At 37.4% G+C, this 17,449-nt stretch overlaps 1 protein-coding gene across 1 annotated transcript in view; it reads right to left on the bottom strand.

Moving 5' to 3' along the window:
- The window catches only part of HELZ (helicase with zinc finger), a 148,964-nt gene that overhangs the window by 31,806 nt on the left and 99,709 nt on the right, over nt 1–17,449 (bottom strand). Inside the window, exons 25-28 of the mRNA XM_065896821.1 lie at nt 16,618–16,669; nt 15,649–15,839; nt 13,707–13,914; nt 2,286–2,365 (exon numbers count right to left, since the gene is read on the bottom strand). Coding sequence (XP_065752893.1) covers nt 2,286–2,365; nt 13,707–13,914; nt 15,649–15,839; nt 16,618–16,669 — 531 coding nt within the window. The remainder of the gene's footprint in view (nt 1–2,285; nt 2,366–13,706; nt 13,915–15,648; nt 15,840–16,617; nt 16,670–17,449) is intronic.

Genomic DNA, 17,449 nt, shown 5'->3' with positions numbered 1-17,449 from the left:
CCAGAAGATACTGTTGACAGGCACACGCTGATTGCATGAGGGTGACCATGATTAGATGTCAAGGTTGTGTCCGTGGATAAGCTGATGTTTCAATTGCCTTCTTCACTTCTGACTTTGAGCTGGACAAGAAGCTGGGCCACTGTCGCAGAAATTTAGATCAAGACTGTGCTCCTCTACGATACTACAACAGGCTAAGCAGGGGAGATGACTGTAAAGTCTGAAGGAGTCTGACTCTAATATTATCAGAATTAGATTCTCCTCTATTGCTTTCCTCTTAATCCTGAGTCAAGGAGAGCTAGGACATTTTCCCCCTAGGCCCCAGGACGAAGCATCAGGGTGGAAAAGAAAATGAAACATGTCTATCAGGTTGCCTAGTCCCCTAACAGGGAAAGACCACAACAGAAAATTTTAAAGAAAGACGTGAGAGACGTTTGGCTGTCTTGGCTTCAGCTGCTCTGACAGCACCTAAGACTCTCCCAGTTGGGTCTGTCCTAACCCTAATCCTGGTCCTCTGACTACCGGTGCTGCTGCTGTACCGCCGCACACGCCCTCTGCTTTCTCTCTGCACCCGTTCCCAAACACACAGGACGCCTACTCTCACTGCTGCTTCCCTCTTACTCTATCAGCAAGCTCCCCTGGCTGCCTAATTGGCACTGCAGCTCCTCCAGTGGGTACTGAGCCCTTCCAGTTGTATAAACTGTGAGTCAGGGCTGCTGATGAGGCATAAGTACCTGAAAACAGAGAACAGTTGCTTAAAGCCAGCCTGAGGTTGCAGATACAGATTTGGAAGTCACCATCAGGGAGCAAGTAATGGAAATTGTGGAATTGGACTAGTTTATGGTAAGAAAGCACAGAATGCAGAGAGAGTTATATGGGACCATGACAGAACCCTGGGAAACCCCAACTTAAGGCCTAGGGACAGATGGGAAGGGGTGGACAGGAAATTATAAAAGAGACAGAAGATCATGTAGCAAGAGTTGTGATAAGTAGAAATGTGTATCAAAGAAACCAAAAGAAACAAGATGGTCAAGAAGAAAGAGGTAGAAAATAGTGCCAAATACCAAAGAAAAGTCAAGTAAGGCTACAACTGAAGCATGTTCATAAGATTTGGTCACTTTGAGTTTTGTTTTGTTTTCCTTTGGCTGCACCACTTGCAGGATCTTAGTTCCCTAACCAGGGATCGAACCCAGGCCCATGGCAGGGAAAGTGCGGAGTCCTAACCACTGGACCGCCGGGGAAGTCCCTGGTCACTTTGAGCTCAACAGTTTTAGTGAAATGTTAAGGCCTAGTACTAGTCTGTGTTGGTTAAGGGACAAATAAGAGATATGGGGGAAAAGGAGAAATTAGGCAGTAGCTATATAAAGGAAATAAAGGCCAAATAAAGTATCTTTTATAAAAACAGTCTATCAATCAATTTACTTACAGGCTGAGGAGGAAGAACGAGTAGCTGGAAAGAATCTGAAGATAAATGAAGAGAAGGGACAAGTTCTGTGAGGTGACCGGAAGAGGAGAGATAAGTCTTAATGGAAACTCTTCCTCTGAGATCGGTGATATAGAAGGATGTTCAAGGACACAGGAAAAGTGTGAGGACTAAAGTTCTGAGTTAAGAGCGTGAAATCCTGATGAATTTCACTCTAAGGCAAGGTCATCCCCTGATCGTAAGAATAACAGGTAGGAGGTAAGCAGGCAACAGAAGAGCTGCTGAGAAAACTGGGCAAAGGGAGCCAGGCACGTACAAAAGAAATGGGGAGGCACCCCACAGGTTCCCTGAGATCAGAAAGCATGAGTTTCCAGTGGCACTAATTCAACCAATGATTTGATTTTCCCTCACTGGTTCACGAGCACAGAAGCAGAAAAAGCAGATGAACAAACAGGTTAAGAGTTAAGGATGCACGCAGCAGGTGTGACGAGAGGACAAGGTGAGGGACTTGAGGAAGTTAAGTCTTCCTTTCACACTATAACAGCTCTTCCCAATCTGAGATAATTTTTAGTAACACATCTATAGCTGTGTCTTCATTTATTACTTTATCATTGGAAGTCTCTGAATTCAAGTCTATTGCTAAATAACACAATTTGAAAAAAGTATTCTGATAAATAAAATAGCGTAGACAAAGAAAAGGTGGAGGGAGAGAGTGCAACATGACCCACCAGATCCTCATGAAACAACAAACATAAAAGATATACATAAAAAGGTAGATAATTTTCTTTAAAATACCAGGATTCCAAGATGATCAATCAAACTAACTCCATTAGAACAATGCATTCACTAAAGGTAAACCACATACCTGTTTTGATTCTGTAGGCTTTTTCTCTGGTGTCCGAATCTTATTAATTTCAGGTCCAGGATTATTTGTATCACTTTTACCTAAGAAAATATTTCAAAATTCTTATAAATTGTCTTCAGTAGATGTTACAAAATGCCAATGACTATCCAATATTCGACAAAGAAGCAGAATATTTTAAACATTTTTCAACAATTATTAATTATTACTGCTTGGGATTTGTTCTTAAATCTTCAGAGTTGCAATTTCTCTGCAAGAAAGAAAATTTATAAATGAAGCAAATCTCTCTGACAAGGCAAAAACTTAATAAGGGAATAACCTTAAAATATCAACTAACTCCAAAGATAACTGCCCATTCTCCAGGAATTTACAGCCTCATTTTCTTAAACTAGACATAGAAAAGGCCTATTTATAAAGGTTTACTACTTTGGCCATTTACGAATGCAAAAATCCAAATAATGCGTCAATGTAATTTAGTAAAGGAATCTAAACTAAATAAAGATATTCTGAAAAGAATGCAGTTATACTTTTAAAAGTAACAGATATCAAACTAAATATAAGTGGATGACAAACATTAAAGGAAGCAATATTACGGTTAAAAAAATCACAATTATAATAGACAATGCTAGTTCCACACGTGAAAGGCTTTTAATCTATAAGAACTAACTACTGGATATTTTAAATCCCTTGAAAGAATCCTTAATTTGGGTTCTTCCTTGAAAACATTCTTTTAAGAATGCCACTGGAACTTTGTGCCAGAATAGCCTTACTACTAAACTTTAAGAAATGAAAACTACAATGTCTGAGATGAAAAATACACTGGATGGAATTAGCAGACGTTTAGACACTGCAGAAGAGAAACGTGGTGAACTTGAAGGCATAGCAATAGAAACAATGCAAGTGAAACACAAAAAGAAAAAAGAATTTTTTAAAAGATGAAAAGAGCATCTGTGAACTGTGGGGTAACTTTAAGAAGCATAATAAATGGGTAGTTGGAATTCCTGAAGAGAAAAAGAGATGAGACAGAAACAATTTCTGAATAAAGGTCAAAAATTACCAAATTGATGAAAACTGTAAACCCACAGATACAAGAAGCTCAACAAACCACAAACACAAGAATCATGAAGAAAACTACACCAAGGAATATCATTTCATCATAAACAAATTACTAAAACCAGTATAAAAATAAGTTCTTAAAAGCAGTCAGAGAAAAAAAAGACATGTTATATGCAGAAAAGCAAAGATAAGGATGACATCAGATTTCTCACTAAAAATAATGTAAGCAAGAAAACAGCAGAGTAACATCAATAAAATACTGAAAGATAAAAACTATCAACCAAGACTCTATACTCTGTAAATAAAAACATTTTCAGACATACAAATGCTGAAAGAATTCACTGCCAGCAGACCTGAACTACAAGGAATGTTAAAAGAAGTCCTTCGGGCAGAAGAAAAATTACTGAAATAGAAACATGAATATACAGAAAGAAATCAAGATTACCAGAGTTACTAACTACATGGATAGATATAAAAGATTATTTTTCTTGTTATTTAAAACTCTTCAAAAAGATACTTGGCTCTTTAAATGAAAATAACAATGGTTGAGGCTTATAACATAGGAAAAGTAAAATAAATGCATGATAACAACAGATAAAGACCAGAAGAGGAAAACCTGAAATACTCTGAGGTTCCTTTTCTGTACCTAAGTGGTAAAACATAAATGGGAAAGTAAACAGTGTTAAGTTAAAGAACTCTCAGAATGGGAGAAAATATTTACAAAGGAAGCAACCAACAAAGGATTAATCTCCAAAATATACAAGCAGCTCAATATCAAAAAAACAAACAACCCAATCCAAAAATGGGCAGAAGACCTAAATAGACATTACTCCAAAAAAGATACACAGATTGCTAACAAACACATGAAAGGACGCTCAACATCACTAATCATTAGAGAAATGCAAATCAAAACTACAATGAGGTATCACCTCACACTGGTCAGAATGGCCATCAGCAAAAAATCTACAACAATAAATGCTGGAGAGGGTGTGGAGAAACAGGAACCTTCATACACTGTTGATGGGAATGTAAATTGATACAGCCACTATGGAGAACAGTACGGAGGTTCCTTAAAGAACTAAAAATAGAATTACCATAGGACCCAGCAATCCCACTCCTGGGCATATACCCTGAGAAAACCATAATTCAAAAAGAGTCATGTACCACAATGTTCATTGCAGCACTAATTACAATAGCCAGGACATGGAAGCAACCTAAGTGTCTAACGACAGATGAATGGATAAAGAAGATGTGGCACATATATACAATGGAGTATTACTCAGCCATAGAAGGAAACGAAACTGAGTTATTTGTACTGAGGTGGATGGACCTAGAGTGTGTCATACACAGTGAAGTAAGTCAGAAAGAGAAAAACAAATACCGTATGCTAACACAAATATATGGAATCTAAAAAAAAAAAAGGTTCTGATGAACCTAGGGGTAGGACAGGAATAAAGATGCAGGCATAGAGAATGGACTTGAGGACACGGGGAGGGGGAAGGGTAAGCTGGGATGAAGTGAGAGAGTGCCATGGACATATATACACTACCAAATGTAAAACAGATAGCTACTGGGAAGCAGCCGCATAGCACAGGGAGATCAGCTTGGTGCTTTGTAACCACCTAGAGGGGTGGGATAGGGAGGGTGGGAGGGAGATGCAAGAGGGAGGGGATACGGGGATATATGTATATGTACAGCTGATTCACTTTGTCATACAGCAGAAACTAACACACCATTGTAAAACAATTATACTCCAATAAAGATGTTTAAAAAAAAAAGATACCCCACATCCAAAGACAAAGGCGACGCCGCAATGAGACAGTTGGAGGGGTGCAATCACAATAAAATCAAATCCCATGACCACTGGGTGGGTGACTCACAAACTGGAGACCATTTACACCACAGAAGTCCATCCACTGGAGTGAAGGTTCTGAGCCCCACGTCAGGCTTCCCAAACTGGGGGTCCGGCAATGGGAGGAGGAATTCCTAGAGAATCAGGCTTTGAAGCCTAGTGGGATTTGACTGCAAGACTTCGACAGGACTGGGGGAAAGAGAGACTCCACACTTGGAGGGCACACACAAAGCAGTATGTGCATCGGGACCCAGGGGAAGGAGCAGTGACCCCACAGGAGACTGAACCAGACCTACCTGTTAGTGTTGGAGGGGCTCCTGCAGAGGCAGGGGGTGGCTATGGCTCACTGTGGGGACAAGGACACTGGCCAGCAGAAGTTCTGGGAAGTACTCCTTGGCACGAGCCCTCCCAGAGTCCACCATTAGCCTTGCCAAAGAGCCAGTAGGCTCCAGTGCTGGGTCGCCTCAGGCTGAACAACCAACAGGGAGGGAACCCAACCCCACCCATCAGCAGACAAGTGGATTAAAGTTTTACTGAGCTCTGCCCACCAGAGCAACACCCAGCTCTACCCACCACCAGTCTCTCCCATCAGGAAGCTTGCACAAGCCTCTTAGATAGCCTCATCCACCAGAGGGCAGACAGCAGAAGCAAGAAGAACTACAATTCTGCAACCTGTGGAGGGAGAACCATACTCACAGAAAGACAGACAAAATGAAAAGGCAGAGGACTATGTACCAGATGAAGAAACAAGATAAAACCCCAGAAAAACAACTAAATGAAGTGGAGATAGGCAACCTTCCAGAAAAAGAATTCAGAATAATGATAGTGAAGATGATCCAGGACCTCGGAAAAAGAATGGAGGCAAAGATCAAGAAGATGTAAGAAATGTTTAACAAAGACCTGGACGAATTAAAGAACAAACAAACAGAGACGAACAACACAATAACTGAAATGAAAACTACACTACAAGGAATCAATAGCAGAATAACTGAGGCAGAAGAACGGATAAGTGACCTGGAAGACAGAATTGTGGAATTCACTGCCATGCAAGAGAATAAAGAAAAAAAGAATGAAAAGAAATGAAGACAGCCAGAGACCTCTGGGACAACATTAAACACAACAACATTCCCATTATAGGGGTCCCAGAAGGAGAAGAGAGAGAGAAAGGACCCGAAAAAATATCTGAAGAGATTACAGTCGAAAACTTCCCTAACATGGTAAAGGAAATAGCCACCCAGGTCCAGGAAGTGCAAAGAGTCCCAGATAGGATAAACCCAAGGAGAAATACAACGAGATACATAGTAATAAAATTGACAAAAATTAAAGACAAAGAAAAATTATTGAAAGCAACAAGGGAAAAATGACAAATAACATACAAGGGAACTCCCATGAGGTTAACACCTGATTTCTCAGCAGAAACTCTACAACCCAGAAAGGAGTGGCATGATATAGTTAAAGTGATCAAAGGGAAGAACCTACAACCAAGATTACTCTACAGGGCAAGGATCTCATTCAGATTTGATGGAGAAATCAAAAGCTTTATAGACAAGCAAAAGCTAAGAGAATTCAGCACCAACAAACCAGCTCTACAACAAATGCTAAAGGAACTTCTCTAAGTGGGAAACACAAGAGAAGAAAAGGACCTACAAAAACAAACCCATAACAATTAAGAAAATGGTGATAGGAACATATATATTGATAATTACCTTAAACGTGAATGGATTAAATGCTCCAACCAAAAGACACAGGCTCGCTGAATAGATACAGGAACAAGACCCATACATATGCTGTCTACAAGAGACCCACTTCAGACCTAGGGCCACATACAGACTGAAAGGGAGGGGATGGAAAAGGATATTCCATGCAAATGGAAATCAAAAGAAAGCTGGAGTAGCAATATTCATACCAGATAAAATAGACTTTAAATAAAGAATGTTACAAGAGACAAGGAAGGACACTACATAATGATCAAGGGATCAATCCAAGAAGAAGATATAACAATTATATATGCACCCAACATGGGAGAACCTCAATACATAAGGCAACTGCTAACAGGTATAAAAGAGGAAATCGACAGTAAAACAGTAATAGTGAGGGACATTAACACTTCACTTGCACCAATGGACAGATCATCCAGACAGAAAATTAATAAGGAAACACAAGCTTTAAATGACACAATAGACCAGACAAATTTAATTGATATTTATAGGACATTCCATCCAAAAACAGCAGATTACACTTTCTTCTCACGTGCATATGGAACATTCTCCAGGATAGATCACATCTTGGGTCACAAATCAAGCCTCAGTAAATTTAAGCAAACTGAAATCATATCAAGCATCTTTTCCAACCACAACGCCATGAGATTAGAAACCAATTACAGGGAAAAAAAATGAAAAAAAACGCAAACACATGGAGGCTAAACAATACGTTATTAAATAACCAAGAGATCACCGAAGAAATCAAAGAGGAAATTAAAAAAATACCTAAAGACAAATGACCATGAAAACACAATGATCCAAAACCTAAGGGATGCAGCAAAAGTAGTTTTCAGAGGGAAGTTTATAGCAATACAAGCCTACCTCAAGAAACAAGAAAAATCTCAAATAAACAATCTAACCTTACACCTAAAGGAACTAGAAAAAGAAGAACAAACAAAACCCAAAGTTAGTAGAAGGAAAGAAATCATAAAGATCAGAGCAGAAATAAATGAAATAGAAACAAAGAAAACTATAGCACAGATCAATAAAACTAAAAATTGGTTCTCTGAGAAGATAAACAAAACCGATAAACCTTTAGCCAGACTCAACAAGAAAACGAGGGAGAGGACACAAATCAGTAAAATTAGAAATGAAAAAGGAGAAGTTACAATGGACACCGGAGAAATATAAAGCATCATAAGAGACTACTACAAGCAACTCTATGCCAGAAGAAACGGACAAATTCTTAGCAAGGTATAACCTTCTAAGACTGAACCAGGAAGAAATGGAAAATATGAACAGACCAATCACAAGCAAGTAATGAAATTGAAACTGTGATTAAAAATCTTCCAACAAACAAAAGTCCAGGACCAGACGGCTTCACAGGTGAATTCTATCAAACATTTAGAGAAGAGCTAACACCCATCCTTCTCAAACTCTTCCAAAAAACTGCAGAGGAAGGAACACTCCCAAACTCATTCTACGAGGCCACCATCACCCTGATACCAAAACCAGACAGAGATACTACAGGAGAAGAAAATTACAGACCAATATCACTGATGAATATACATGCAAAAATCCTCAACAAAATATTAGCAAACAGAATCCAACAACACATTAAAAGGATCATACACCATGATCAAGTGGGATTTATCCCAAGGATGCAAGGATTCTTCAGTACACACAAATCAACTGATGTGATACACCATATTAACAAACTGAATAAAAAATATATGATCATCTCAATAGATGCAGAAAAAGCTTTTGACAAAATTCAACACATATTTATGATAAAAACTCTCCAGAAAGTGGGCAGAGAGGAAACCTACCTCAACATAATAAAGGCCATAGACGAAAAAACCCACAGCAAACATCATTCTCAATGGTGAAAAACTGAAAGCATTTCCTCTAAGATAATGAACATGACAAGGATGTCCATCCTTGCCAGTATTATTCAACATCGTTTTGGAAGTGCTAGCCACGGCAATCAGAGAAGAAAAAGAAATAAAAGGAATACAAATTGCAAAAGAAGTAAAACTGTCACTGTTTGCAGATGACATGATACTATACATAGAGAATCCTAAAGATGCCACCAGAAAACTACTAGAGCTAATCAATGAATTCGGTAAAGTTGCAGGATACAAAATTAATGCACAGAAATTGCTTGCATTCCTATACACTAACAACGAAAGATCAGAAAGAGAAATTAAGGGAACAATCCCATTCACCACTGAAACAAAAAGAACAAAATACCTAGGAATAAACCTACCTAAGGAGGTAAAAGACCTGTACTCAGAAAACTGTAAGACACTGATGAAAGAAATCAAAGATGACACAAACAGATGGAGAGGTATACCATGTTCTTGGGTTGGAAGAATCCATACTGTAAAAATGACTATACTACCCAAAGCAATCTACAGATTCAATGCAATCCCTATCAAATTACCAGTGGCATTTTTTACAGAACTAGAACAAAAAGTCTTAAAATTTGTAGGGAGACACAAAAGACCCTGAATAGCCAAAGCAGTCTTGAGGTAAAAAAATGGAGCTGGAGGAATCAGACTCCCTGACTTCAGACTATACTACAAAGCTACAGTAATCAAGACAGTAGTACTGGCACAAAACCAGAAATATAGATCAATGGAACAGGATAGAAAGCCCAGAGATAAACCCACGCACCTATGGTCAACTAATCTACGACAAAGGAGGCAAGGATATACAATGGAGAAAAGACAGTCTCTTCAATAAGTGGTGCTGGGAAAACTGGACAGCTACATGTAAAAGAATGAAATTAGAACACTCCCTGACACCATACACAAAAATTAACTCAAAATGGATTAGAGACCTAAATGTAAGACCAGACATTATAAAACTCTTAGAGGAAGACATAGGCAGAACACTCTTTGACATAAATCACAGCAATATCTTTTTGAGATCTACCTCCTAGAGTAATGGAAATAAAAACAAAAATTAAAAAATGGGACCTAATGAAACTTAAAAGCTTTTGAACAGCAAAGGAAACTACAAACAAGACAAAAAGACAACCCTCAGAATGGGAGAAAATACTTGCAAAGGAATCAACAAAGGATTAATCTCCAAAATATATAAACAGCTCATGCAGCTCAATATTAAAAAAAACAAACAATCCAATCAAGAAATGGCCAGAAGACCTAAATAGACATTTCTCCAAAGAAGACATACAGATGGCCAAGAAGCACATGAAAAGCTGCTCAACATCACTAATTATTAGAGAAATGCAAGTCAAAACTACAATGAGGTATCACCTCACATCGGTTAGAATGGGCCTCATCAGAAAATCTACAAACCACAAATGCTGGAGAGGGTGTGGAGAAAAGGGAACCCTCTTGCACTGTTGGTGGGAATGCAAATTGATACAGCCACTATGGAGAACAGTATGGAAGTTCCTTAAAAAGCTAAAAATAGGGCTTCCCTGGTGGCACAGTGGTTGAGAGTCCACCTGCCGATGCAGGGGACACGGGTTTGTGCCCCAGTCCGGGAAGATCTCACATACCACGGAGCGGCTGGGCCCATGAGCCATGGCCGCTGAGCCTGTGCATCCGGAGCCTGTTCTCCGCAACGGGAGTGGCCACAGCAGTGAGAGGTCCGCGTACCGCAAAAAACAAAACAAAACCAACTAAAAATAGAATTACCATATGACCCAGCAATCCCACTACTGAGCATAATATACCCAGAGAAAACCATAATACAAAAAGACACATGCACCACAATGTTCACTGCAGCACTATTAACAATAGCCAGGTCATGGAAGCAACCTAAATGCCCATCGACAGACAAATGGATGAAGAACATGTAGTACATGTATGCAATGGAATATTACTCAACCATAAAAAGGAATGAAATTGCATCATTGGTAGAGACGTGGATGGATCCTGAGACTGTCACAAAGAGTGAAATAAGTCAGAAAGAGAAAAACAAATATCGTATATTAACACATATATGTGGAATGTAGAAAAATGGTACAGATGAACCGGTTTGCAGGGCAGAAATAGAGACACAGATGCAGAGAACAAATGTATGGACACCAAGGGGGGAAAGTGGCAGGGGTGGATGGTGGTGTGATGAATTGGGTGATTGGGATTGACATGTATACACTGATGTGTATAAAATTGATGACCAATAAGAACCTGCTATATAAAAAATAAATTAAATTTTAAAACTTTAAAGAAAAATAGATAAATACCAATTATATTTGGAGAATTCAATATTCTTCTCTCAATATTCTTTTTTTTCAACGTAGACAGAAAATCAGCAAAGATAAAGTAGACTTGAACAATCGTATCAACCAACTTGACCTATAGCACTAGAGCACTCCATTCTTCTCAAATGTACATGGAACATTTATAAAGATAGACCATATCCTGAGCCATAAAAGAAATCTCAATAAATTCAAAAGGATTCAAGTCATGCAAAATATGTTCCCTTACCACAGTGGAATTAAAACTAGGAATCAGTTAACAGAAAAATTCTTAGAAAATCCCCAATAACTCACCCAAACTCACCTTTCTAAATAATCCATGGATCTAATTTTAAGAGAAACTAGAAAGTGTACTGAACTGAATGAAATAAAAATAGAACACTGGAATTTTGTGGGATACACTACTGAGGAGGAAAATTCTAACACTAAGATACCTCTATTAATCTAAGCTTTTGCCTTAACAAAATAAGTGCAAGAGTTGTATTCTGAAAACTCTTTTTTTTAAAAGGCTGAAAGTAAAGACCTTAAAGAAGAGAGAGACACCGCATTCATATAACAGAAGACTAAATATTAAGATGTCAGCTCTCCTCCAAATTGACCTACAGATTCCACACAATCCCAATCAAAATCCCAGCAGGCTTTTTTTTGTAGAAACTCGCGAGCTGATTCTAAAATGTATGTGGAAGTGCAAAGGACCTGGAATACACAATTTTGAAAAAGAAAAACAAAGTTGGAGGACTCATACTACCTGATTTGAAGACTTTTATGAAGCTACAGTAATCAACAGTATATTTGGCATGAACAAACATATGCATCAATAGAAGATAATAGAGACTTCACATAGGCAGTAAACTGATTTTCAACAAAGGTACCAAGTCATCTTAATGGAGGAAGGAGAGTATTTTCAACAAACGGTGTTAGAACAACTGAGCATACATATATGTAAAAACAAAACAAAATGAGAACAAAAGAACCCTTCAATTCTTACCTCACACCACATATAAAAATTAACTCAAAGGAGACCTAATATAAGAGCTAAGACTATGAAACGTCTAGAAAAAAACCCGGAAGATCTTTGTGATCTTGGATTAGGCAAAAAAAATTTGACGTTAACACCAAAAACATGACCCAAAGAAGAAGAAATTGGATAAACTGGACTTCATCAAAAAGGAAAACTTTTATTCTTTGAAAGATACTGTTAAGAAAATCAAAAGGCAAGCCATATCCTGGGAGAAAATATTTTCAAAACATATATCTAATTAAAGATTTGTATTCAGAATGTATACAGAACTCTTATAACTTCGTAAGACAAACCAATAAAAAAGTGGACAAAAGATACAGATAGACACTTCATCAAAGATATACAGGTGGCAAATAAGCCCAATGAAAAGATACTCAACATCATTAGTCATTAGGAACATGCAAATTAATACAACAATCAGATACTATCAGATACCCATAAGCAAGGGTAAAATTAAAAAGACTGACAATACCAAGTACTAATGAGAATGTGGAGCAACTGGAAATCTCACACATACCAGAAATGAAAGATGGTTTGGCCACTTTGGAAAACAGTATGGCAGTTTCTTATAAAGTTAACAAATGTGCTCAACAAGCTCAATCCTGGGTATTTACCCAAGAGAAATGAAAATATCTTCAATACGTATGTTCACAGCAGCTTTACTCATAAGAGCCAAAAATTAGAAATAATTAAGGATAGATAAAAACAACTGATGGAGAGGTAAAAAACACTGTGGTTCATCCATATAAGGGAATACTCATCAACAGCAACAAGGAACAAACAACTGACACAGACAACACAAATAAATCTCAAAAGCACTAAGCTAAGTGAACGAAGCCAGACACTATGATTCCATTTATATGACAAACTAGAGGAAAGACCAAGGTATAGGCACAAAAGTCAGATCAGTGGTTGCCCAGGGCTGGGGCTGGAGGAGGAAAGTGACTGCAAAGGGACAGGAGGGAGTTGTTTGAAATGTAAACACCCTGAATCTTGATACTGGTGGTGGCGAACTGCTCTGTGTACTTGTCAAAACACATCAAATTACATTCTAAAAGGGTGGATTTTACTCTATATAAATTATACCTCAATAAACCTGACTTTAAAAATTACACAGGGCAATTTTTCCTTATTTATAATTCTAGTAGACAAGAGACTACGATTTGCATAAGAAATAACTACTTTAAATAAACTATTGCCACAGTAGCATTAATGTTTAGTATGCTACAAAAATATTTTGGGTCAACAAAAATGTTTAACAAGAGAGGGTTTTCTGTCTCAGTTTTAAATGACTACCATTTAAAAAAAATCTAAATATTAACATTTTTCCAGGAAATTGATACCATCAATCGTAAGTGGTAGGTTACATCTAAGTTTTGTATCTGTGCACGTATCTGTATCTTCTGGAGAGAGGATCCACAGTTTTTACATCAGATTCCTCCTCGAAAAGGCTTATAATCTATGAACGAGTTAACACTCGCACTGTTAAAGGAAGCTTATGCGTTGATACAACCTGGCATGTCGTCAGTTTAGGGGCACGAGGACAGCAGCAACTCACCGTTTCGACTCTGCTCATGTTGGTCCTTCTCCTGATGCTGGTTTTGCGTCTGCCCTATGCTGACAGGTGGGTGATGCCCAAGGCCATAAGGTATAGGAGACCCCCGCCCATGTGTCTGTAAGAGGTTCATATTGTAGGCCATGGCTGCCTGGTGTGTAATGATTCGAGGATCAACTGCAAACCTACCCTGGTATCCTGTCCATGGTACCTAGGTTATTATAAGAAATAAAATAATTGCTTTCAGTACATTTTGAAAGGCAAACTGCTATAGTGCTATTAATTAGGAAAGAGCAAACACACACAGAGATGTTAATTTTATCAAAATGAGTAACTACAAAATGAATGCTAATAGTACCAACTGGCAGAATGACTGCTATATCTCAACTGGCAAAAAAAAAAAAAAAAAAAAAAAAAAAGCTCCTTGAATCTTTAGTACGTAAGGGAAAACTGACCATTTCCCTTACACACTAGGTTAGGAAGAAATCAAGGACTTAAAATTGGTAATTATTCCTTGAGGCATCAAATCATTTTATAGTCTTGAATCATTTTCCCTCAGTATGAATGCATATATGTCACTGATTACCATGAAAACTGTCTTTTAAAGTCATAATTGCATAGATATACAGTTTAATAAACTTGAATAAGAGAACAGGGAAAAAATTTAAGAAAAAATTCAGTCTAAGGAGTCTCAACTCAAAAAATATGTATTACTATTTTATATGAATAACCAAATCATTTAATGTTCATTTACTGTAGGCAAAATTCAAACAGGTCATTAATTTAATTAATGCTTCTGATTAATTAAACCACAGAAACAGAAAATTTCTTTAGGTGTGTCAAAATATATAATCTCTGCATATTAATATAAAATGAATAAACACAATGACATCTGAGCTACCACCCCTATTATTTTATTATAATACAACTGTTAAATTCAGACTCTTAGAAATCTTTAAAAGTCTCTTTGACCTAGTAAAATGAAATATAAATCCCAAGGGGCTTACTATTTAAAGCAGATGATGTATAATGTTGCCAGGCTGTCTGGGAAGAAATAACTCAGCTAAAATGGAAAGTCTATGGGGAGTCGACATAAATGACATATTTCTTATTGACAGTTATTCTCACTGGCTGCCGGAATTGTGAACCACCATGACCAACATGGCTGAAAAATGTTGGCAGCCAGGCGTTTTTGCATTTTGGGGGTGTAGGCAGGGGTGCCAAAGATCCTTGACAATGATCACCTCTACCTGAAACTACAGTACTTATCTTAAATGAAGAAATATTTTCTAGGCTAAAATTCCTGAATTTGGAAATATTAGTAAACAGCAAATTTTTTTAATTACCAAAATACTCAAAAATCTTAAAGAAAAGAAAAATGAGTTTTAACATAAGATGGAAGCCCTCTAAAAATCTATAGTCTTAGAAATGATTTAATAATGTTTTTAAGTGCCAGTAGGATTTCATAAGGTGTGGAATTTCTCAGATAAATTTAGATCCAAGGGAGCTAGGCTAATCCAAACCTTTTTCCCTCCTCCAAAGAACTGTGTTTCTTAGGGTTAGTGAATTATATAAGAATGAAAAAGCAAAAGATAAAATAAAACATCACTTTACAAAACAAGAGTCCAATTTACTAGCTCTGTTAACTTTTGGCCCAATTTTCCCCAGTAAAAATACTTAATACAAAGGCTTTTCAATCAAAACACCCAATTTACAGATTTCTTCATAGCCACTGACAAAATAGTAACAAATTTTAAGCAACAATTCACATTTCTTTGGTCATAAGAGCTGCTTTGAATGAAAGAAGCTTACAGACATTGAAAACCAAAAAAAAAAAGAAAAGAGAGAGACAGATTAGTAGAACACTATTTGGGATAGTCACTAAGTTAGCGAAGCCTATTTTATCTTATTCATTCAATAGAGAGTGTCTTAAACATCTACTTACAGGTAAAGGCACGGACATAACTACATTCCCTCCATAGACGGCAGGTACATAAAGAATACTTGTCCCAGTGTGAGGATCTATTCTTTGAACAGGGCTTGGAGATTTCCCCAAATTTGGGTGAGGTCCAAGAGGAGGTGGAGGGGTATATGCTCTAATAGGGTTGCCAATAAGCACAGAAGGATTGGGCTGAACTGAAAAACAAATAGAGAAAGGATGCACTCAATAGCTGTACATATTCACGTAGACAAAAATAATTAAAATCATCCAACAGCAAAACACATTCCCCAGCTTTGCCATAAGGTATCTTATATTCAAAGAGTTATCAGTGTGAAAGAGTAGAGCATATTAAAAAAACAATCACTTTACCATATTTCCTAAAATTAGCTTGAGATATACAAAGTATTCCTTGTAAAAACTAGCATAATTTTAAATGTCTTGCAAGGAGCTGGAGATGTGTCCTTCAAGAGAGAAAACCATACAGTAAACATTCTTCTGAGACTAGAAAACGTAAACAATTCTTCAGAATAAAGTTTTGAGTTGCAACTGTAGCACAGCCACATACAAAACAGTTAAGCAGTTATTGTTTTAAGAGCATAATTCTGCAACATTTTAGATCACTTAAATAAACTTTATCTTGAAAATTTGTATACCCAACATTTGTAGGATATAAATATGTTCCAAAAACTTATGTTGCATAGGAGGCTTAAATGTTCATCCTCAAAACTTCTATATATATGTACCTTGGTACCTACAAAATCACCTCTTTTCAGAAATGACATATCAAAGCATTCAAAAGAACAGATGTGTTGAATAAAAGAGTTACATGAGCTCCAAAGTGTCAGAGTGTGTGTGTGTGTGTGTGTGTGTGTGTGTGTCCCTCTCCATCCTCCTCTTTCTAAATGATGAAATTTGGAATAAATGTCTTACATCATAAAAGCAAGTTTTCATAGGGCTAATTTTTCCACTTACCAATTCCATCATTCTGGAAATGATCATTCTGGATATGATGGAGGCTTTTCCCCTTTACAGAAAAACACAAATGTATAATAATTTAAACACACCTAATATTAAAGAACAAAAACCATTTTCCTCATTCCATGCAAAATAAATGTATATAGCAACAATTAAAATGTAAAGACTGTGAGTCTGTAATTAATAACCGTTAGAGGCCTTTGAGCCAACCTTCTTTTTAAACATTAAGTCAGGGACTCCCCTGGTGGTACAGTGGCTTAGAATCCGCCTGCCAATGCAAGGGACATGGATTCGATCCCTGGTCTGGGAAGATCCCACATGCCGCAGAGCAACTAAGCCCATGCCCCACAAGTACTAAACCCACGCACCGCAACTACTGAAGCCTGTGTGCCTAGAGCCTGTCCTCCGCAACAAGAGAAGCCACCGCAATGAGAAGCCCGCGCACCACAATGAAGAGTAGCCCCCGCTTGCCTCAACTAGAGAAAGCCTGTGCACAGCAACGAAGACCCAGCACAGCCAAAAATAAATAAAATAAAATAAAATAAAATAAAATAAAAACATTAAGTCGTGGTGCTAGGCCTCAAGTTTCCTCAACATCAAATTAAGGATATCTAAAATTCTTTTTTCTTTTTAAATTAATGTTTTTATAAAAAGAAATATGCATCAATATGACTGAAACCTAAATTCTATTCCTTTGCAGCTTCTCTATAAATTTTCTATGAATTAAATGATGAAGTGTAAATGCCGTTTTCAAGGGAAAAATATCAATCTTCAACTCTTGAGGATGAGAACCTTTAAAATAATAATACGAAGGTAAATATGCTTTGGG

The sequence above is a fragment of the Phocoena phocoena genome, chromosome 19, assembly GCF_963924675.1.
Source record: "Phocoena phocoena chromosome 19, mPhoPho1.1, whole genome shotgun sequence".
Lineage (NCBI taxonomy): Eukaryota > Metazoa > Chordata > Mammalia > Artiodactyla > Phocoenidae > Phocoena > Phocoena phocoena.
The sequence above is the reverse complement of the archived record's forward strand: the minus strand, read 5'-3'. Positions and strand labels throughout refer to the sequence as shown.